The sequence below is a fragment of the Crotalus tigris genome, unplaced genomic scaffold, assembly GCF_016545835.1.
Source record: "Crotalus tigris isolate CLP2741 ecotype Arizona unplaced genomic scaffold, ASM1654583v1 scf7180000024437.13266115, whole genome shotgun sequence".
Classification (NCBI taxonomy): Eukaryota; Metazoa; Chordata; class Lepidosauria; order Squamata; family Viperidae; genus Crotalus; species Crotalus tigris.
In genome coordinates, this window is record NW_024100606.1 from 12,221,896 (window position 1) to 12,244,657 (window position 22,762).

The window sequence follows — 22,762 nt, forward strand, 5'->3', positions numbered from 1 at the left end:
AAGTGCTTGTTTCTTGTAATATGGGAAATCTGTTTCTGATTATTTGCTTTTAAATGTTGGAATTCATTGTTGAAAGTCACTGAGAAATCAAAAGCCTGAGGCTAAAAAAATATCTTTCAAGTTTTTGTCTTAATTCTCCAAGAAGTTCTTTTAAGTTGGGTATTTCATGAGCTATAACAAAGCTTACTTTATGAAACTAGGAACATGAAAAATTTGAAACAAGCTTTTCTTTGAGTAGTCTTCCAATCTCAGATCTGCAGGAAAGCAAGTGCAAATGTTGCACTAAGCCATAGCTTGTTTAATGATTGTGTAAAGACCTCTCATTCCCATCACCAGGCCTCTTATATCTGACCAGGCAGCCCTAGAATAAAGCTCAGGGTGATAGTTGTCAGTAGTACTAACTGCCATTGTAGTCCATTCCCCACTTCTCTAAGATCATGTGAATAGAAACAAGCTGAAAAGTTGGCAAATGCCTTCCCCTTTCTATTACTAAGAAAAAGCACAAAGCAATTGAAGCCCAACAACTGTAGCCAGTTTACAAAAGCTTTTTTTTAAAAAAAAAAAACGGCACTGAGAAGACAGCACCATTCTAGAGCTCTTTGTCACAATGCAATCCTCATTGGTAGATCCTTAAGAAGAAGTAAAAGATTCCCAAAGGATGAACCTATTGTTTATTGAATTTCTGATGCTCTATTTGACTTGAAGTAGAAAGACTGGGTAGCTGTAAAAAAAGATATATAAGAAAGGAGAAAAGAAGGAAGGGAAGAATGGAAAAGTCCAGGTTTAGAAGTAAAGAAGCAGTACTTCTCACTCTTATTGTATCACAGAATGTCATCTGATGGTAGTCCTCAGGTAATCTGTCCCCTAGGCTCAAGTTCTCCAACTGAGCCATTTAGTGATTTTGCTGAAAGAGATGCTGACATTCCTCTGGCCTGGTCTCTGTTTGGTATAATAGCTGCAGAAAGTCTTGTAATGTCATCTGGAATACGTCTAAACCTGAGGATTCTGAAAGGGGAAATATTCCCCTTGCCTACCTGAATTTATAGGTTGCCATATTTATTTAATATGAGTACTGCAACCTATAAATTCAGGGGGGCAAGGATGGTATGCCTTGACAGAGGCAATGGTGCAAGTCATTTGCTATGTTAGACAATTTTTGCCTGGTTTCCAATCTTTTTGGTTTAGGAAAGAATTTTTTATACAAAGTTCTGGGACATTATAGAGAATCTTTGATGAAACATTGTATTTCAAACTTTTCCCATCAGAGTTCAAATTGGTCTTAACTGAGATTTGGGTAATGGGAATAAGATGTACCTGATTCTATAAAACCACTCAGGTATAATCACGCATGGTGTCCTCCTATATCCCTTGTGAGATTTGGAGTGGGAGGAGTCTGTCTTACAATGGTTCCATTTCTTTCTGAGCAGGGAATTTAATGAGTAATCATAGAGAAAGAGTGGATCAAGTCCTTATCTCCTCTTGTATGGAATGCTATAGAACTTGGTCTCCTCTGATACATTGTTCAATAACCACATGAAACCACTGAAAGAGATTAAGGATTGGTTTGGGGTAAAATATAATCTATGCTTAATACATCTCTACTTGGGCTGCACAGGAGATGCTCTGATGATTGAGAGCTCTAAGAGATTGGATGGGATGAAATAAAGTCACACCAGGTCCACATTCCCTCTGAAAAACTGCTTATATAGCAGATAAAATACATGGTGAAAGAAGTCTTCATCAAGCTTTGCTAAATGCCATTTGTGATAATTTTTGAAAAAAAAAGTGGTTTATAGGAATAGTAAATCATTCCCTCATTGTCCTCAGATTGGATTATTGCAGCATGATGATCTAATTTGGACTGCTTGAAGATATCTCAGAAAATTCAGCTTGTGAAAAAATGAGGCATCCTACTTGCTGATCAGTTAGAACTATTTTTAGAGGATAATACCTACATTCTGGGTGATGTATTGGTATTTATTTGAGTCTAATTTGAAGACAATTATAATTTGGATTCAAGTTGTCTTTAGGATTCATATCACTAAGGAATTGTGGCCAATTAAGACCATGCTTAATGATCTACCTAGGGAAAGGATTCAGGGGTTGGAACATTTACATCCAATGACTCTCTGAATACTCACTTAACAAGTCTATTCAAATTACACAAGAAATAAAACCATACTGGAGGACATACATGGGGTTTCCCTACCCAACTTGCTTGGAATGAAGAAGCTACTTCATTAAGCAGCAAAATGTTTCAAACTACAAGAAAAAAAGTCCAATTGCCATGCCTCAGCTTCCAGACAACTCTGAGAATCTCCGTTGACAACTCTCCGTAGAGTAGATGAAGAAAAAATAATACATATATCAAAAAGAAGGAAGTGAGCTGGAAAAGACTTGACCATCCTTTATTATTTTTTGAGGAAATGCTTTCTATTGTTTCTTCAAAAAATATAACTAAGCAGGAATGAAAGAGATAAGAAGAGAAAGGATGGGGGGGGGAAAGAAGAGTAAGAAAAGAAACATGCAAATATAACAACAATCAGGAAAACAGATCTTAATTTACCTCAGTCAGAAATATAAGCACAGAGTATAGGGAGCTACTGGAGTAAATTCTATTTAATTTAGTGGAGTTTATAATACTTTTAAATAGAATTTTATTAGAAGAAAAAGGGCATACAATCAATGGAAATAATTGTTCAGTAAAACTGTCTATCTTGTGGCACTGCTTAAACCATGTGACTATTGTATTAATTGATCCATTAATAACAATACTGGAGTGCATTCTTTATCCTCTGGGAAAACATTCATTAGAAATGTCTATCGAACTGTGAAATAAAAATATAGTGTAATCATCTTGAACTATCTGAATAACAAGTACAAGTAATTGTAAAGAAGGCACTACTATATATATATATATATATATATATATATATATATATATATATATATATATATATAGGACTATTGGAAAAAGAGCTTGGAAAAAATGGAATTTTTTATTTTATATATAAAGTAAAAACTTGAAGTTGTAACTATATTTTGTATTTATTGCATGGAAAAAAGTTGGAAGTTACTGTTTTTCTTTCTTGACCTCTTATCTTTTACCTTCTTCCTCTTTCTTTTCCCTTCTGCATTCCCTTATTATCTTAGTTTTATGTGTATATATTATAATATACCTTAATTTAAAATGATATAATCAGAATAACCCATGAAAAGCAAAGTGGAACTAATAAACTAAAGGAATTATCATGTTTAAAAGAAAGTTTCTGAGTTGAAAATACAAGTGATGCTAACACCATATCAGATATGTTGAAGCCAAAGCATTCTGTACATATTCAAAGCATGGTGCAAAAAAATAAATGCTAAAACTTGGAAATAAAAATTGGCCAGGAGCTAAAGGGTACAAGTATGGAGTACTATGGTTCCTGTTTCAATAACCAATATAAGTCAAGTCAAAGGTGAAGCCTTAGTATAGGGTCTCTGGCTAAGATTTTAATCTTAAAAAAAGAAATTGGGCTGGAAGAATATAATTTGCAAATAAGTCCTTTTTTAATACTGATTTTTCTTTTATTTTCCTTTATTTTTCTTTCTAGTTATTATGGAAGCAGAAAAAATTCAAACAAAATCTGATGTTATTTTATACTTTCTACCAAGATTAGCCATACACCTTGGCTAATATGAACTTCACAGACTGTACAAGAACTTCAGTGAACCTTGTTCTTGTACTTGAAAATGAACTTGAAAAGAAATATAGTGGCACTAAATCTATGTTAACCTTTAACCAAAATAGCAATAAACATCAATTCTAATTATATTCTTTCCCCATAGATTGTGTTCGTCACCGAAAAAACATTTATAAAACCTTGTGCCTACATATTTTTAATCAGAAAATATTTTTACAGATAATCCTCGCTTATTAACCACTTGTTCATCTACTGTTCAAAATTATGACAGCCCTGAAAAAAGAAATTCATGACTCAAAGTTGTGATTGTGATTCAGACACTTGGCAACCAGTGCACATTTCTAATAATTAAAGTGTCCTGCAGTCACATGATTTTCATCCGCAACCTTCATAGCCAGTTTTCAACAAAGAAAGTCAGTGGGAAGCTCATGGAAAGCTTTATCATCTGAAGGTGATTTGCTTAACTTGTCTAACATCAGCTGGAACTGATGTCATAAGTTACTACAGTCACAGGACGTTTCACTGTATAATCACAATGTTTAGTGACAGAATTGCTAATAAAATTGTGGTTAGTAAATAAAGATTACTTGGAGTTACATTTTACCATTAATGATGAAATAATATTCCCATCTAGGTGAGAGATGCTATCTTAGTGATAGTTAAATTATAAGATACTGTTGAGTCTTGCAAAGGTTTATGACTTCATCTTTGGTGGTAAATTAGGGACTTTCTAAGCATTGGTCTTGCTCTCTTAAGTCTGTGCCCTCACTTTATTGAGTAGAAAGAATTTTGGAGAACTTTTTCTAACTAAGCTAAGATGGGACTCCCCATACTGTATACACATATATTCCCCCAGCCAGGAGATGTATGTATGTATGTATGTAGTTTGTATGTATATATGTGTCTATATACAGTATATGTATAATTGTTGTAAGTTTAATTATTCAGTAATAACATAGTTGGTGATTAAAAAAAAAGAAATAGTATTTTGCTAATAGATTTATTATTATTCCACAGTAAACTAGAACTTACATGCTAGCTGGGAAATTCTGGGAGTTGAAGTCCATCAACTTGTGAAGGTTCAGAAACACTGTCTAAATAATTAATATATGAAACCATTTTGTATTAAATATATAATTCATTATCTAAAGCTCCTAGGCCAATGAAACTAAAACTGGTGAAATTAAAATACTCTTAGTTAAATTAATGTTTGAATTATTGAACTATAATGTATCTTGGTAATTTTTAGCATGGCTAAATTCCCAGCACTTCACAATATAATACCAAAACAGGGCATTCCACAAAGCACAGGATATCTGGTAATTGTATAAAGTACCTTCCCCACCCTTCAGCACTTTCTACAAAGGATAAATCCTCTTACATCTCCAATTTTTAGCTTAAAGCTTAAAAAGGGAATAATTGTTACCCAGAAAAATTAGGTACCACAGCTTATATATGTAGGTTGTTGTGATTAGGAAGGATTGTGTATATTTCAATCCAGCTTCTGCAAAAACTATTGTTAAGCACTCAAAGATGCTGCTTTAGGAATAACAAACAGGGATTATATCAGCAGAAAAACTGGAGTGAAAAGAAATATGTTTTTTTGATAGAAATTTAAAATGTTTTTTTTCAGTATCAATTTGTAGAATGAGAAGAGGGGAAACATATAAAAAAGAAAACCATGTGTTTTTATCAAGAATTAATAATTCCTCTAACAGAATAATGAAAATACTTATTCAAAAATTTCATACTTCTTTATTTAATCTTTAATGTCTTTGTTCATATTCTATTCTTTTAATTTACAACGTATAATAACATTTTTGCTTTCTGTCTTTTTAATGACTCTTCACTGAATCTGAACTATCTGATTAATCTGTAACTTCAGAACCTCATAGCTTCAATACAGTCACGACACATTTTGTTAATCATATATTTTCTCATGCCACAGCTGGGGTGTTAAAATCCAATGCAAAAATTGTATTCAACTTTTTATTAGCTTAGTGCATTTACTTATATCTTCCTCTATTTCCTTATTACATTTACACTATCCCTTCTTTTTAAATCTTTCCTTTATGTCAAGAGAACTAACTTAGCTAACTGGGACATGATCTTTCAGTGTCATTGCTGTGTGGCCATAATCATGAATATTACAAAATCCATTACTTATTATGTAATTAAACATGGAACTAGCTACAGGAATCTAAAACAAAAACCAACAACATTGTGATTTAGCATTTTCATTTATTTTGCTGCCATTGTGATTTAGCATTTTGATTTTATTGCCAAGTCTGCACTCCACTCAACTTTTAAAATGAAAAATTGTTGAAGAAATATAAATATTCTGACATAAAAATCTGTAGTGATAATACAGATTGTGACTTTAAAAACAGGGCTACTATTTCAACTAATTAATATATATTCCATTCTCTCTTTTCTATTTGAATTTTATTACAGTACTAAAAGCTTATTTCTATTGTTTTGATGATTAGGAACAACTGAAAAGAAAATACATGATATTTCTTATATATAGCTTTTAGAAGTCTCTAAGTTACCAATAGATTCCCAAATAAATATATTATAGCAGTAGCAATGATTAAAATAATGAATTTGAAGTCTGACGCCATTGAGGAGATTTACATTAATTCCAACTAGCATGACTTGAAAAAAACATTGTTACCACTAGAGGAAGCTCGTGTATGTACAAAATATCTTATTACAGTTCATTTAAGTTGACCTCTTTTATTATATTATGATGTGCATTTCTATTACTCAATTTGCAAACAATGTGGATCTTCAAAATAAGTAAAACAATTACAGTATGCTTTTTGAATACTGTAATATATTGGTATGGTATATTCTTGTGAAATTCTTAAATTGTACTATAGTACAGGTGAATGAAGGCAAATATACGTGTCAGGATTAATACAGCTAGCCTCTGACTTATAAGTACAATTGAAAAATGGAACTTGCTAAGTGATATAATGATTAAGTGAGTTGTGTCTGATTTTGGAATCTTTTTTACTGCAGTTGTTCAACAAATCATGTGGTTGTAAACAAATTTGGCTTCCCCCATTGCATTTGCTTGTTGGAGGCCCCCTTGGAAGGTCATAAATGGAGATCACATGACCCAGGACCCTGCAGCCATTGAAAATACATGCGAGTTGCCAATGCCAAATTTTTGATCATGTAATAACAGGGATGTTTAGATGCAGGGACTAATTTGACAAAGAAAAATAAGAGTATCCAAATAGAATAGAATTGAAAGGGACCTTGGAGGTCTACTAGTCCAGCCCCCTGCTCAAGCAGATCTTATACCATTTCAAATAAGTGGCTGTCCAGTCTCTTCTTAAAAACCTCCAATGATGAAGCACCCACAATGTCTAAAGGCAAGCTATTCCAATGGTTAACTGTCCTTGCAGTTAGGAAGTTTCTCCTTAATTCCAGGTTGCTTCTCAGCTTTGGAAAGTAAATTGAACCCCTCCTCTTCGTGGCAGCCTCTCAAATACTGGAATATTGCTATCATGTGCCCTCTAGTCCTTTTTTTCTTTAGACTACCCAATGGGTTGGCAACCCGCGGCTCCAGAGACGCATGTGGCTCTTTGAGCCTTCTCCTGCGGCTCCCAGCCTCCTCCACCATTTGCAGAGAGACAGAGACAGAGACAGAGGCACTTGCGCCTCTCTCTCTCTCTCTCTCTCTCTCTCTCTCTCTCTCTCTCTCTCTCTCAAAAAGAGAGTGGCCTCACACTGTTCTTGGACAAGCTGACAAGCTTATTGGGCGGGGCTCCTGCCTTTGCTGCATCTCAGCAGGAAGCAGCAGCAATGCTCTCTCTCTCTCTCTCTCTCTCTCTCTCACACACACACACACACACACACACACTGAGTGGGGGAAGAGGATTGGCAGACCAAGGGCAGAAGAGAGCCAGCCCAATAAGAATGTGTGTCAGCTTGTCAAAGAACAGCATGAAGCCAGCTTGCCAGGTGAGCAGAAGATCGGAGAGAGGGAGAGAGAGAGGGAGGGAAACAAAGAGAGAGGGAGAGAGAGAGAGAGAGAGAGAGAGAGAGAGAAAGAGAGAGAACTCATGCACAACAGCTTCTATTTCTTTCTAATTAAACTGTTCAATCAAGCTTCCCCCCCCCCCGCACGCATGTGTTTTCTTTTCTCTGGAAAACGGGTCCAAGTGGCTCTTGGAGTGTTTAAGGTTGCTGACCTCTGGACTAGCCAAATCCAACCATTCTTCATATGTTTTAGTTTCCAGACCTTTAATCATCTTAGTTGTTCTTCCTTGCACTTTTTCCAAAGTCCCGACATCTTTTTTGTAACGTGGTGACCAAAACTGGATGTAGTATTCTAGGTGTGGTCTTACTAAGACTTTATGAAGCAGTACTAATATTTCATGTGATTTTGATTCTATGTCTCTTTTTATGCAAACAAGGATTGTATTAGTTTTTTTGGCTGCTGCTGCAAACTGCTGACTCATGTTTAAGTGATCGTTGATTAAGACTTCAGAATCATGTATAATCTTTTTTCTTATTGAAAATTTTTAAAATTTTACAAGACAAATCCCCTCCCCAAACCCCCCCACCCTCCCATACCCTTCCCCAACTCCCCAAACCTCCCTAACCCTCCCCTGGACCTCCCAGAGTTGATTACAGGCTTGTCCAAAATGTATCGAAAAAAAAAAAGAAAAGAAAAACTTAAAGCACATATAAAACTTAAAACACATATAAATCCTAAACAAATCTAAATACCTTAAATTAAATAGATTATCTCTAAAAAATAATAATCATTAAACACATTATAATATACTCTAAAGATCTTCGAATCATGCTTATAATGTTATCCATCATTCTATATAAATTCCTTCCAAAACACAATTTTAAGCACTACTTTCTTTGAACATCTATAACTACAATATAAAATCTAGTATAAATCATAAACAAATCTAAATACATTTAGTTAAACAAGTTATACTCTCTCCAAAACACAAATTTAAACATTACTTAAAACTTAAAACATTGGGATAAACAAGTTATACTCGCTCGAAAACACAGATTTAAACATTACTTAAAACTTAAAACATTAGAATCCCCTTGTACACATTTAATCAAATTCCATCTTAAAAATAGTAATAATAATAATTAGGAAAAAAACTCAAACACTGAACACATTATAGTATACTCCAAACCTTCTAATATCATACTAATATTATTATCATTTTTATGTTGTTATTGTTAATTGCGAAGTCGTGTCCGACCCATCGCGACCCCATGGACAACATTCCTCCAGGTCTTCCTGTCCTCTACCATCTTCTGGAGTCCATTTAAATTCACACCTACTGCTTCAGTGACTCCATCCAGCCATCTCATTCTCTGTCGTCCCCTTCTTCTATTGCCCTCAATCTTTCCCAGCATTAGGCTCTTCTCCAGTGAATCCTTCCTTCTCATTAGGTGGCCAAAGTACTTGAGTTTCAACTTCAGGATCTGGCCTTCCAAAGAGCAGTCGGGGTTGATCTCTTCTAGGACTGACCTGTTTGAACGCCTTGCAGTCCAAGGGACTCGCAGGACTCTTCTCCAGCACCAGAGTTCAAAGGCCTCAATTCTTTTGCGTTCAGCCTTTCTTATGGTCCAACTTTCACAGCTATACATTGCAACTGGGAAAACCATGGCCTGGACTATACGTACTTTTGTTGGCAGGGTGATGTCTCTGCTTTTTAGAATGCTGTCTAGATTTGCCATAGCTTTCCTCCCCAGGAGCAAGCGTCTTTTAATTTCTTGGCTGCAGTCCCCATCTGAGGTGATCTTGGAGCCCAGAAAAATAAAATCTGTCACTACCTCCATTTCTTCCCCATCTATTTGCCAGGAATTGAGAGGGCCGGATGCCATGATTTTGGTTTTCTTAATGTTGAGTTTCAAGCCAACTTTTGCACTCTCCTTCTTCACCCGCATCAAGAGGCTCTTTAGTTCCTCTTCACTTTCTGCCATTAGAGTGGTATCATCTGCATATCTTAGGTTGTTGATATTTCTCCCGGCAATCTTAATTCCAACTTTTGATTCATCTAGCCCTGCCTTTCTCATGATGTGCTCTGCATATAAGTTAAATAGGCAGGGCGACAGTATACAGCCTTGCCGGACTCCTTTTCCAATTTTGAACCAATCAGTGGTTCCGTGTTCGGTTCTCACTGTTGCTTCTTGACCCGCATATAGGTTTCTCAAGAGACAAATGAGATGGTCTGGTACTCCCATCTCTTTAAGAACTTGCCACAATTTGTTGTGATCCACACAATCAAAGGCTTTTGCATAGTCAATGAAGCAGAAGTAGATGTTTTTCTGGAACTCCCTAGCTTTCTCCATGATCCAGCGTATGTTGGCAATTTGATCTCTAGTTCCTCTGCCTCTTCGAAATCCTGCCTGTACTTCTGGTAGTTCTCGATCCACATACTGCTGGAGTCTAGCTTGTAGGATTTTAAGCATAACTTTACTAGCATGTGAAATGAGTGCAATGGTGCGATAGTTTGAACATTCTTTGGCATTGCCTTTCTTTGGAATTGGAATGTAAACTGACCTTTTCCAATCCTGTGGCCACTGTTGAGTTTTCCAAATTTGCTGGCAAATTGAGTGTAGTACTTTTACTGCATCTTCTTTTAAGATTTTGAATAGCTCAACTGGAATACTGTCACCTCCACTAGCTTTGTTGTTGCTCAGATTTTCTAAGGCCCATTTCACTTCACATTCTAGGATGTCTGGTTCGAGGTCAGTGACCATCTCATTGTGGTTATCTGGGATGTTAAGCTCATTCTTGTATAGTTCTTCTGTGTAGTTTTGCCATCTCTTCTTAATCTCTTCTGCCTCTGTTAGGTCTCTGCCATTTTGGTCCTTTATCATGCCCATCTTTGCATGAAACGTTCCCTTCATATCTCTAATTTTCTTGAAGAGATCTCTGGTCCTCCCTATTCTGTTGTTTTCTTCTATTTCTTTGCACTGTTCATTTAAGAAGGCATTCTTATCTCTTCTAGCTGCTCTCTGGAATTCTGCATTCAATTGGGTGTATCTTTCTCTTTCTCCTTTGCCTTTCGCTTCCCTTCTTTCCTCAGCTATTTGCAAAGCTTCCTGAGACAGCCATTTTGCTTTCTTGCATTTCTTTTTCTTTGGGATGGTTTTAGTTGCTACCTCTTGTACAATGTTGCGAACTTCCATCCATAGTTCTTCAGGCATTCTGTCTATCAGATCCAGTTCCTTAAATCTATTTGTCACCTCTACTGTATATTCATCAGGAATATGATTTAGTTCATACCTGAGTGGCCTAGTGCTTTTCCCTACTTTTTTCAATTTAAGCCTAAATTTTGCAACGAGAAGCTCATGATCTGAGCCACAGTCAGCTCCTGGTCTTGTTTTTACTGACTGTATAGAGCTTCTCCATCTTTGGCTGCAGAGCACATAGTCAATCTGATTTCTATGTTGACCGTCTGGTGATGTCCATGTGTAGAGCCGTCTCTTGGGTTGTTGGAAAAGAGTGTTTGTTATGACCATCGTATTCTCTTGACAAAATTCTATTAGCCTGTGCCCTGCTTCATTTTGTTCTCCAAGGCCAAACTTGCCTGTTATTCCGGTTATCTTTTGGCTTCCTACCTTAGCATTCCAATCCCCCATGATGATAAGGACATCATTTTTTGGTGTTAATTCTATAAGGTGCTGTAGGGCTTCATAGAACCGGTCAATTTCATCCTCTTCAGCACCAGTGGTTGGGGCATAGATTTGGACTACTGTGATATTGAATGGTTTGCCTTGGATTCGAATTGAGATCATTCTGTCATTTTGGGGATTGTATCCCAGTATTGCTTTTCCTATTCTTTTATTGACTATGAAGGCTACTCCATTTCTTCTGAGGGATTCTTGCCCACAGTAGTATACCTGATGGTCATCTGAGTTAAATTCACCCATTCCTGTCCATTTTAGTTCGCTGATTCCTAAGATGTCGATGTTCATTCTTGTCATCTCTTTTTTGACTACGTCTAGCTTGCCTTGATTCATGGATCTTACATTCCAGGTTCCTATGGAGAAAAAATCTTTACAGCATCGGACTTTCCTTTCACCACCAGATATATCCACAGCTGAGCGTCCTTTCGGCTTTGGCCCAGTCGCTTCATTCTTTCTGGCGCTACTAGTACTAGCCCTCTGCTCTTCCCCAGTAGCATATTGGACACCTTCCGACCTGAGGGGCTCATCTTCCAGCGTCATATCTTTTTTCCTTTTAGTACTGTCCATGGGGTTTTCATGGCAAAGATACTGGAGTGGTTTGCCATTTCCTTCTCCAGTGGATCACATTTTGTCAGAACTCTCTGCTATAACCTGTCCGTCTTGGGTGGCCCTGCACGGCATAGCTTATAGCTTCATTGAGTTATGCAGGCCCCTTCGCCACGACAAGGCAGTAATCCATAAAGGGGATCATTTTTATAAACTCCCCCAAAACACAAATTTAAACATTACTTAAAACTTTAAAAAAATCCCTTATACACATTTAAATCTTTATCAATAACAAATTCCATCACAATAAACACATTAAACATTTAAATCTTCACCAATAACAAGTTCCATCCACAAAAAACACAGTCCTTATCAGTCTCAATTGTCCATTTTCATTCTCCATCCATTATCATACTGATATTATTATTATCAATCTCAATTGTCCATTTTCATTCTCCATCCTTATCATTCTCTAATTTTCAGTCTCCATCTTTAATCTTATCAAACTCGAAAAAAATGCTTTGGGATCTGCCTTTAAAAATTGCTCCAGAATTCCTGAATCTCCCAACGACTCAAAAGCCAATACATGTGGGGATTCCTTAAACTCCTTATTCTGTTGGTCTTTTTCTTTACAATTATATGTTGCACGGGTTTTCCTCTGCCCCTTCCTCTCAGCTTGTTGAGACCCCTCAGGCTGAGATTTCCCATTTTTCATCTCAGACAACAATTCCATCCTTGAAGATTGCTCCAAAGGGTTTATAAGTCTTGCTTCTCCCACAGATTCAGAAACCACTAGATATGAGGCTTCCTTAATCTTCTTCTGTTGCTGCTTTTCTTTACAGTTTTGTGCTACACAAGTTATCTTCTGCTCCTCAATCTGAACGTGTTGAGATCTCTTAGACAAAGGTTCCCCAATATTGGAGTCTTCAAACTGTAATTCTACATTCTTCTCTTCCAAAGTTTTAAACTTAATGGATGGCGACGAATATACCCCCAGAACCGAAGTATAAAAATCTTTTGCTTGAGAGACAGTGTTAAGTCTATAACATATCCCCAGGTAATTCACCACCATTCCAATCGGAACATCCCATCTGAACGAGATTCGTCTCTTTTTAAGTTCATTTGCTAAAAAAGCAAACTCCTTTCTTCTTCTTAAAATTTTGGATGGGATCTCCTTTAAGATTATAACATCTTGTGAAGCAATTTGAAATCTCTTCTTATAAAAAGCTTGTATAATTTCATTGCGTAGAGATCTTTTCCCAAAATAAATTACCACATCTCTTGGCAAATTCTTTTGTACTGCCACCACAGAATTAACTCTAAATAATTTTTCAATTTCACTAAGTATTTCCTCTTTTTCTTTATTCAAAATCACAGCAAAGTCCTTTGCAACCATCTCTTTCAGATCTCCTTGCAAGGACTCTCCCAAGCCTCTAATTCTTAAGGCATATTCCATTTGTCCATATTGAAGCATAAGAATCTCATTTTCCATTTCTTTTTCCATACTTTCAATTTTTCCCTCCATTAATTCCACTTTTTCATCTACTTCTTCCACACGGGAATTCAACTTTTCAAGAACAGAAGCAACTCCATTTAAAGCCAAAACTATATCTTGCCTCAAAATCTTGTTATTTTCCTCTAAAATCTTTTTCATTTCTGCCCTAATTTGAATTGTAAAATTTCCCATCATTTCTTGCAAATCCTTCACAATTGTTGGCTGGACCACAGAAGAGGGTGGAACTATTGATTTAGGAACTGTAAAAGTCCCTGGATGCTTTGGAGCCATCTTAAAAAAAAAAAAACTTTACTCCTTTTTAAGAATTACAAAAATTCCTTCAAAAGAAAATCATAACTCCCTCAAAGGAAAATCTTTATAATAATAAAATAAAATAAAAAAGGGGGGGAGTTAAAAAAGAAGAAAAAAGAAAAAAGGAATTAAAATATCCATTCCAGTCATTAAAAAGAAAAAAAGGGGGAGAAAAAAGACCCAAAAGGCCTGCCTTTTAAAAGTACAAAAGACAAAGCAAAAAAGTCAAACAAGAACAATAATGTTTAAAAAATTAAACAACAAAAATAATAATGCTTCTAAAAACCATCCAATCATTAAAAGGAAAAGAAAAGAGAAAGTAAAAGAAGCCGATCGCCATTCTAGCTTCCCAGAAAAAAAAACGCTAGAAAGTCTGCCGATCGCCATTTTACTTTCCCTTTCAGCAAAAAGTAAAAAGTAAAAGGAAAGAATATAAACATAAAAATAAGCCTTTAAACTTAAAATACATATAAAATCAAAGAAAGCAAAAATAAATCCTCTAATCAACTCTGTCCGCTTCTAAAGAAAACTCACCAGATCCCTTTAAACACGGAGGTGGTTGCGACGGCTTGTTTTGTCCCTAGGGACAAAAGCAGCTGGGAAGCGGAGACAGTCTGAACTCTGTGGGAGCACTCTGTCACCTCCCCCCAAAAAATTGGGGGTACATAAGAGGCTCTACCACTATTCAGACAACCCTCTTCCCCCCCCTTTGCCTGGGAGGGGGATTTTGAACCGCTGAACAGCTGATGTATGCTGTTCATAGCGATTCATTACACTTACCCAGGAGGACGGCTACAAAGTAGCCGCCATCGCCCGCGCAGATCCACCGGAAGTCTCAGAATCATGTATAATCTTGATATCAAGTAAATCAAATAAACAGTAAAAAGCAAGCTAAGAAAGATACGGGTTCATAAATGCATGTGATTAGGTTTTGGATTTCAGTGCTATCATATAATACACTCATAGTTCATGATACAGCATGATAGTAGCCATAATTGACATTGTAGCCATAATTCAGCAAGCCATGAGGTAACATGAAGGTATAATCAAATTATGCATTCAAAGGTACTGGAAAAGTGATCTACAATGTTATTTTCAGTGATTATTATGTTATTCATAGTATGTTATAAAAATCAAATATCTAATTGTTATTCTAAGCAGTTTAGAATAAATTGATGAGTATAATTGTTTTATTTCTTTCATATGCCAGATGTTTAGTTTTTAATGATAACTCGAATGAACCTATGGAAAGGAGTGCTAAAATGTCTTTAAAATGAATTTCTATAGCTTCTAGGGCTAAAATGCAAATATCTTTATTTAATGAAACATATTTTTTTCAATGAAGTCAAGCTTTAAAATCCAAAATGGATTTCTTGATCAAGAGTGATGACTCTAAATAAATGTGATATGTAGTTCTTAATTGGATGTAAATTCATTGACATATTGATTAAAGAAAAGAAACACTATCTAATTTGACCTTACATACCATGTTTCCCTGAAAATAAGACCAGGTCTTATATATATTTTTTGCCTATAAAAGAGGTACCAGTTCTTATTTTGGGGGAAAATCTTTTCCTCTGTCACAGAGGCGGTACCGACAGCCCCATCCAGCTGGCCACTTCTGCGGCCGCTCACGCACGTCACCCCCAACCTCTGTTCTGACATTAAAGGCCTTCAGGAGAGACTGCTGCAGCTAAGAATGGAGCTCTGGATTTATGCGCACACCCCCCTGGCCTCCATTTTGCTGCCAGAGGCCTTCAGGAAAGGCTTCTGCAGTTAAGAACCGATCTCCGGATTGACACGTATGTCAATCTGGAGCTCCATTCTCAGCTGCAGAGGTCCTTCCGGAAGGCCTGACGGTGAAATGGAGGTTGGAGGTGACGTGTGCAAGTGGTGGCAAGGCGCCACAGAAGTGGGTCGGCGAGGTGAGGCAGGTGTCAGGGAATGGGAGACCTGGCTGCTGTTGTGATTCTGTGCCAGATGAGTCTAAGGAATCTGAGGAGGAGGTGGAGGAGGCATTTTAAGGGCCATCAGGGGTAGAGGGAGGCTCTGATGAATTACATGACTCATGGTTTGATGCAAAGCCTGGGCCCTCCAGTCGTGTTCCTGATGAAGCTCAGCTGTGTGAGGAGAATGAGTTAGACTCGGAGAATTCACACCTGATGGACATGATAATTGATGCATGCATCAATTAACAGGCCTTTCAACAGGCCTCATCACATAGTTTACAGAACAAGAAAATACATATTACATAACTACATGTCATCAATTAGTGAGAGTAAATCAGCAGCAGTCAATACGGCAGCTCCAGGGTAAAAGGAGAAGGCACTGAGAGGCAACGCCTTGGGACTGCTGTATAAAAAGAGGAGGTGTGGGCAGAGCTGGTTGCTGAAGGCAACCGTTTGCAAAGTACTTCTTTGAATCCTGGTCTGTTTGTCTTGCTTGTGACTATTCTTCTGTTTGCATCATGTTTCCTGTGGACTATTTCCTTCATTTGGATTGAGTTTTGCTGTTTGTGTTTTGGACTATTTGGCAGGTTTGTCACCCATATTAAAAGGGGTTTTGTTTTGTTTTAAAGTCTCCAGCCTATTTTAACAGGGTTTTGGTCCTTGTGCCTTTAACAAGGACGGCTATAGGCTGGGATAGAACAGCTGCACCACCCCTACCCCTTGATTTTGGGGCATGCTCCTCACCCCAGAACTAGGGCTTATTTTGGGGGTAGGGCTTATATTAGGCCCATCCCCCCAAAATCAAGCTAGGGCTTATTTTCAGGGTAGGTCTTATTCTTGGGGAAACGTGGTAGGTAAGCAAATTGCTTGTTTTATTTTATTTCTTGTATGATTTATCCATTTCAACAGGCCTCATCACATAATTTACAGAACAAGAAAATACATATTACATAACTACGTGCCATAACAGTTTATAGTCTATCTAAAAGGTAGATTGCACACAGTTGTTAAATGAGGACAAATCAAAGAGAAATAGATACTAGTGCTTAAATGATTATGTTATTATGCAACAAATGTGTATTACTTGTTGTTAGAAGACAAACAACTTAGCAGATGGTGATGTACTTTAATCTGGACTTGAAATTCAAGTCCAAGGAACACCCCAAATTCATCATGAATTGCATGGTTACCAGTAGGCTTTGAATTGCGTGGTTACCAGAAAGCTTTGGGTACAATTCAAGGTATTGATTGTCATCTACAAGCCCTATATAATATAAGAGGGATCATATTTCTCCCATCATTTTGCCCATCCCATAAGATCTATCAGTCGGCGGGCTCTGGAAGCTAAGGCATGCCTTTTCTGCCATAGTGTTTGCTTTCTGGAACAGCATCTTCCCAGAGATTTAAATAGCCCCCACTGCTTCCTTCACTCCCTTTCTTCTAGTGATCTTGGAATATCAGGCTTTGGGTTAGGTGTGGGATACATTCTAGATGGCAATGTTTTATTTATTATTAAACTTATAGGTTTCCCAACCATAGCTCTTTTCAGGTACATCAAATTCTAGAATTCCATTGCCAGTATGCTCATGGCTAAAAGCTCTAGGACTTTATGCCTGCCAGAGCCATCAAAATTGATTCTATGACTTTGGACAAGTCACTCTCTCACAACTAGGATGACTAGATATCTGGACAGGCAAAAGAGTACACAACAATTGGGAAGGAGACAAATGAGAGAAGAGTAAATATACTGCTAACGTACTTGACAAAATTACAGCAAAAAACTGCAAAAAAGTATACTTAGGCCTACATGTACTGTATATGACATTAATTTTCCAACATCAGAAAGACTGGAGTTTTTTAATTATAGCATTTTTCCAACTGTAGGGAGTCAGCAACACCCCCCCCCCCCAGAGAATGAAATATTTGGGGGAATATTTAAAAAAAAGGCAGGATAGATTATTTCCCCTGAAGGAGAAAGGAAGGGGAAAAAATCTTAGGCAGAAACAGCCCAGTCTCCCTTTCCCCAGGCAGGAATCTGAGGATGACACTCTTTAGAAATTCAGATTTTCTAATCCATTCAGGAAGACTGGAGCCATGAAGGCTGGAACTGATGGGATTAGAAAAACAAAGGCTCCTAAAATATACATTCCCGCACCCAGCTCCAAGGATAGGACAGGACCTCCAGGACATAATAAGATTAACCCACCACCATTAGAATACCAAAAGGGCACACTCAAGTTCAGGTCAAAGTACATTGCACAAAATAGGCATCTCAAATACAAAGCCCAAAGAAGGTATAAAAACCCACCCACTCTCAACTCCATTTGATCAGCTGTCCCAGAACTGATAGACAGATAACCTTTATTGTCATTTTTTTTACTGTGGGCACAATGGCACACATTAAAAAATGTTGCATTTTGTTGTTGCTGTTGCTGATGTTCTGATGTTGTTGTTGTTGATGTTCTGCTCATCAATAAACAGGAACCTTCTTTCCTAAGCAACCTCCATTTTTATTTCCAGCATCTTAGCCTCCATTTTATTTACTCCCAGCTTGGAACTGGACCTGAGTTTTATTTCAACACAACAAATCTTTATTTTCAAGAACCAAAGCTAGTGATAGTATAGAATCAGCAACCACACACTTTTCAAATTTCACCATAGAAACATGAATATATTATATGATGATTCAGGTGACCTACAGGCTACAGTGATTTTAGATTTGAAGGGGCTGGATTGAAGCCAGTTGATGGAATTAGGAAATAAATAATATAAAGCTAGTCAGTGGAGTCTGTTATCCAAAGAAGGAAAGATACAAATGTTAAGGCTTCCTAGAGCCTACTTCTTTGCAGCAGAGAAATTGGTTGGGGTTGACTAATCCCTTGTATCTCTCTGCGTATGCACCTACAAGTGTCTACCTAAATGTGTCTATAATTAGGCAGGCTTCTTGTCCACAAATTATATGCAAGAATAAATATGGTTAATGCTTCGAGGGTCTGGGATCTCAGTATTTTTTTAAATAACTTAAATCCAGGGCTTTTTTTGTCATAGAACGGAGTTCTGGCACCTTTTTTGGATGGAACCTTGTAGGGTAGGCAAGGCAGTTGTATGACATGTGTGAGTTCTGGCATTTTTTTTTTTAACAAAAAAAGCACTGCTTAAATCTATTACAGTACCTAACCCATTTGCTGAAAAACAAGAAAGAAAAAGATAGAAAGAAAGAGAAATAGAAAAAAGAAAAAAATCCAAACAAGAATTGGGTAATACTTGGAAAGACCACCAAGAGATCTCAGGCTGCAGACTGGATTTTTTTTAAAAAAATCGCAGAAGACGACTACCTAGGAATCCTTGTGAGGCAGAAGTGAGAGAGTCTTCATTTTTTTCTATGTATACAGCCTTGCAATACGGGCTTGCAATTATGGCTATATGCAGAAAGCTGTAGACATAACCGTATTACATATGCATATTTTTTTATTCTCCAGGCGGCTTTTCCGCGCTGAAAATCATAAAGCAGAATATATTTGGGCTTCCTTGGGTCTCTCTGTACATTTGATGGATTTCTGCTGCTTTGCCCTCGTTACAGATTTTCCAAAAGAATGAGTCAGGAAATAACAGAGCCTTTCTCTACAAACCCGGGCGCGAGGAGGAGGCTAGCTCCGTTAGAGGCAAATTACCTTCGTTCCGGTGACAACCGCGCAACGCTGGCCACGCCCACAACCCAATCTGAAGACACCCCCGAGCACCTTCGCTTTCTGCTTACCTGACTGGCGCGTCCGTTGCGGGAAAAGTCGTGAGCTTGTCCTTAAGAAACGCATCCCAGTTTAAGGCCCGCCCTTTCGCCCTCCGGATTGGCTGGCGAGGCCGGTGCTCTGCGGTCCCTGTTATTGCTGCTGTGTTGCTGCCGTTGCTGCAACAAATTTTGTGGTTCCCGGCTGGGAGCTCATCCTTAAAGCAGGAGGAGGGGGCGATTGAGCGACCCCCGCGGAACTCCGTGACTCGCTGCGTAAAAAAAAAGTTATCCATCTCGCGAAGTGGCAGCTGGGGCTGAAAAGAAGCAGTGGCGACCGAGTAAGCCCCCCTCCCTCCTGCCTTCTCCTCTGGAACAAAGACGCCGACAGTCTGCTTTGCCCTCGCCGGAGAGATGGCGTCGTTCAACTTCGGGGGGCTCAACGCTGCTACTCGGAGGAAGAGCATTTATGCCCGCAACGCAGCCGTCGAGAGACGGAATCTCATTACCGTCTGCAGGTAAGTTGGGCTCCCTGTCTGGCTCCATTTGCATACATATTAAATGAATGAATCTCTCTCTCTCTCTCTCTCTCTCTCTCTGTATGTGTGTGTGTGTGTATGTATATATAACATACACACAAACATCCCTTCTTTTTGGCCTTTTAGCTGTAAATAAAATTGATTTATATATATATATATATATATATATATATATATATATATATATATATATATATATATATATATATATATATATATTCCCTGAAGTTTGCCTCTGGTTGAAAAAGGTAAGCAGAGCTGAACGTAATTCATACTTATGCGTTAGTGTTTATGTGTGTGTTTGTGTATATACCCAGATGAACACAATAATACTAACACCATATATAAAAAGGTAAAGGTTTCCCCTATCTAGTCATGTCCGACTCTAGGGGGCGGTGCTCACCTCCGTTTTTTAACCAACATTGTCCAAAGACATTTCTGTGGTCATGTGGCCAATCTGACTCTACAGAGGGAGGCAGAGGGAACTGATGGCCAAATATGGCTGTTTTAGGCTCATGCCTCGGCATGAATATGTTCCAATGACACACACTGAGACAGGAGGATCATTTTATTACAATTTATAAGAATATTCAGACAAAAGGGATTCCTCTCATTCAAAGAGGGAACCCCGATTTTTAGCTTACAACACTTTTTATAGTTAGCACAACAAAGAAACATCCAAGAGGAAAGTTGATTGGACAGGACAACAGTACCCTCCCCTTTGCATAGGAAATCAGTTACATGTGGTTAACCATGTTGCACATTTACATCCCATAATATCACACATGTTTATTAAATGAGGTCTGACATCATTGTAAGGAAAAAAGTTGTTTAGAGTTCACTGAAGAGATAAACCAGACCCCAAATTTGTACTAACAAACTTTTTCTTATCTTCAGATAATCTTCAGCTTGTTTATCTCTTCAATCTAGGAATGTTAAAAGCTATTCCTAAATTCTTGTCTGTATTGTACCTGAAGAGAGAAAATAATCAATCTGAAGATTTATCTTTTCAATTTAGGAATGTTAAAAGCTATCTAACCAATCCATACAGCTATCCTATATTCCAATCTGTAATGAACCAACATTATTTTAAAAGAGAGAAAATACATCAAATTAAAATACGAAATAACTGTGTTAGTTAACAAATTACAAAACCCATCTCATTTGTCCCTCAGAACACTGTTATCTTCCCATCGAACTGTTACTTGCATTTACATGCTTGCAAACTGCTGGGTGGGCAGGAACTGGGGCGAATAACTGGAGCTTACCCCATCGCACGGCACTTGGGTCTCAAACCCTGGCTATGAGCTTTCCAGCTCACAAAGTCAGTGAGTGAATGGATGGGTATACACTTACATATATGTAAATATGTATATATATTCTCTGAAGCTTGACTCATGTTATAAAAAGCTCAGCTGAGTTGAATATAATTCATACTTGGTTGGGTGACCACCAGAAAATACATGGAGAGATTAAAAAAATACATCCTGGAAAAAGGTACTAATGCATTTCTGCCATGAAAAATGCCTGAGTATCCCATTCTGTCCATGTTTTCTGCAGTTTGTGTATCCTGAGTTCTGTTGTCAGGATTTTCCTGTAAAGTGAATATGCATAATATTACTGCCTGTTGGCGACTGGAATGATTATTTTGCACCTTTTCTTTCTGGTTTTTTAGCTACTAATATGTTTTTCAGCTTTTGCCATAGGAGTTATTCACCATCCTGCTATGAAAGCAGCTTTGTTGCAAATGTTAAAAATGCTAATGGGGTAATCAACTTTTATAAAACTTTTGTGTGTAGTCTTCTAAGGAATTTCTTGTTTCTCTTCTTTACCACTGCACTTTCTTCATTCTGCCTTTCAATTCTTTCCCATTTATATCTTCTTAAATCTGAAAACAGATAAAATGACAAGTATTCTTATGCCACTTTCTTGCTTTGGAGTAAGATTTGTGTCCAGAATTTGTCATGTTGGTTAACATGTACTTTATTCTGTTTTGCTTCTCTTGTGTGTTTTTGTATACTCAAAATGTCATTTCAGAAATATTCCTGAAGTAAATCATCTTTTTTTCTTTATATCCTGCTGACTAAATATAAGGGCCTCATGCCTTACTATAAGTAGTTATATCTCAATTAGGTTTTTTGACTTAGTAATCTGTAGCAAAGCCCATTGTACTTTAAATCTAATTATGTAATTTTCTTGGCAACAGTGGGATGGTGGCTTGCCTTTGCTTTTTTTCAGTATGATATTTCTTTTTAGGATAGAACTGTGGGATTCCTTAGTGCTCTTCCATTAGTATTAATGAGGCCCAATAATGCTTAGGTTTCCATATTAAGTGTTGCCATTGTAGTGTGCTAGGATTCTAAATCCTGAGTCCAGTAGTAATCCAGAAAAGAGGCTAAGCTTTTGTAGAAAATTATAAAAATAATTATATTGGTGATGAATTTCCATTACTAAGAAAAAAACAGCATTTGCCCTGTACTTCTCATCACTGTAACCTGATTTCTACAAATCCAGGTTAATTTTGTTAATCTTCTAGTGTGTGATGCAAATACAACCAATTTATAATTGAAAAAGTTGATTGAATAAATAACCATTTATGAAGATATTATGCAAATACAGCTGATGCATCCTTGGTTTATTTTCTATATAAAGAAAGGCTGACATTTATTTGAGATGGAGAAATAAAAGCCTCCATTTAAAGCAAGACAAAATGGATGGCACAGAGTATTTTCTGTGATGAAGGTAAAAATGAATAGCATAGTTTCTAGTGACAATGATATATGTCATGAATGTTACAGCATCTAACTAGAAAGCCT

The 22,762-nt window shown here is 37.2% G+C and overlaps 1 protein-coding gene across 3 annotated transcripts in view; it reads left to right on the forward strand.

The window, feature by feature from the left end:
• Window positions 1–723: 723 nt before the first annotated feature.
• The window catches only part of RUNDC3B (RUN domain containing 3B), a 63,779-nt gene continuing 41,740 nt past the window's right edge, over window positions 724–22,762 (forward strand). For all 3 annotated transcript variants that reach the window (XM_039331426.1, XM_039331428.1, XM_039331427.1), the window contains exons 1-2: window positions 724–852; window positions 19,264–19,925. In XM_039331426.1, the coding sequence (XP_039187360.1) occupies window positions 19,822–19,925 (104 nt within the window). In that variant the 5' untranslated portion in view covers window positions 724–852; window positions 19,264–19,821. The remainder of the gene's footprint in view (window positions 853–19,263; window positions 19,926–22,762) is intronic.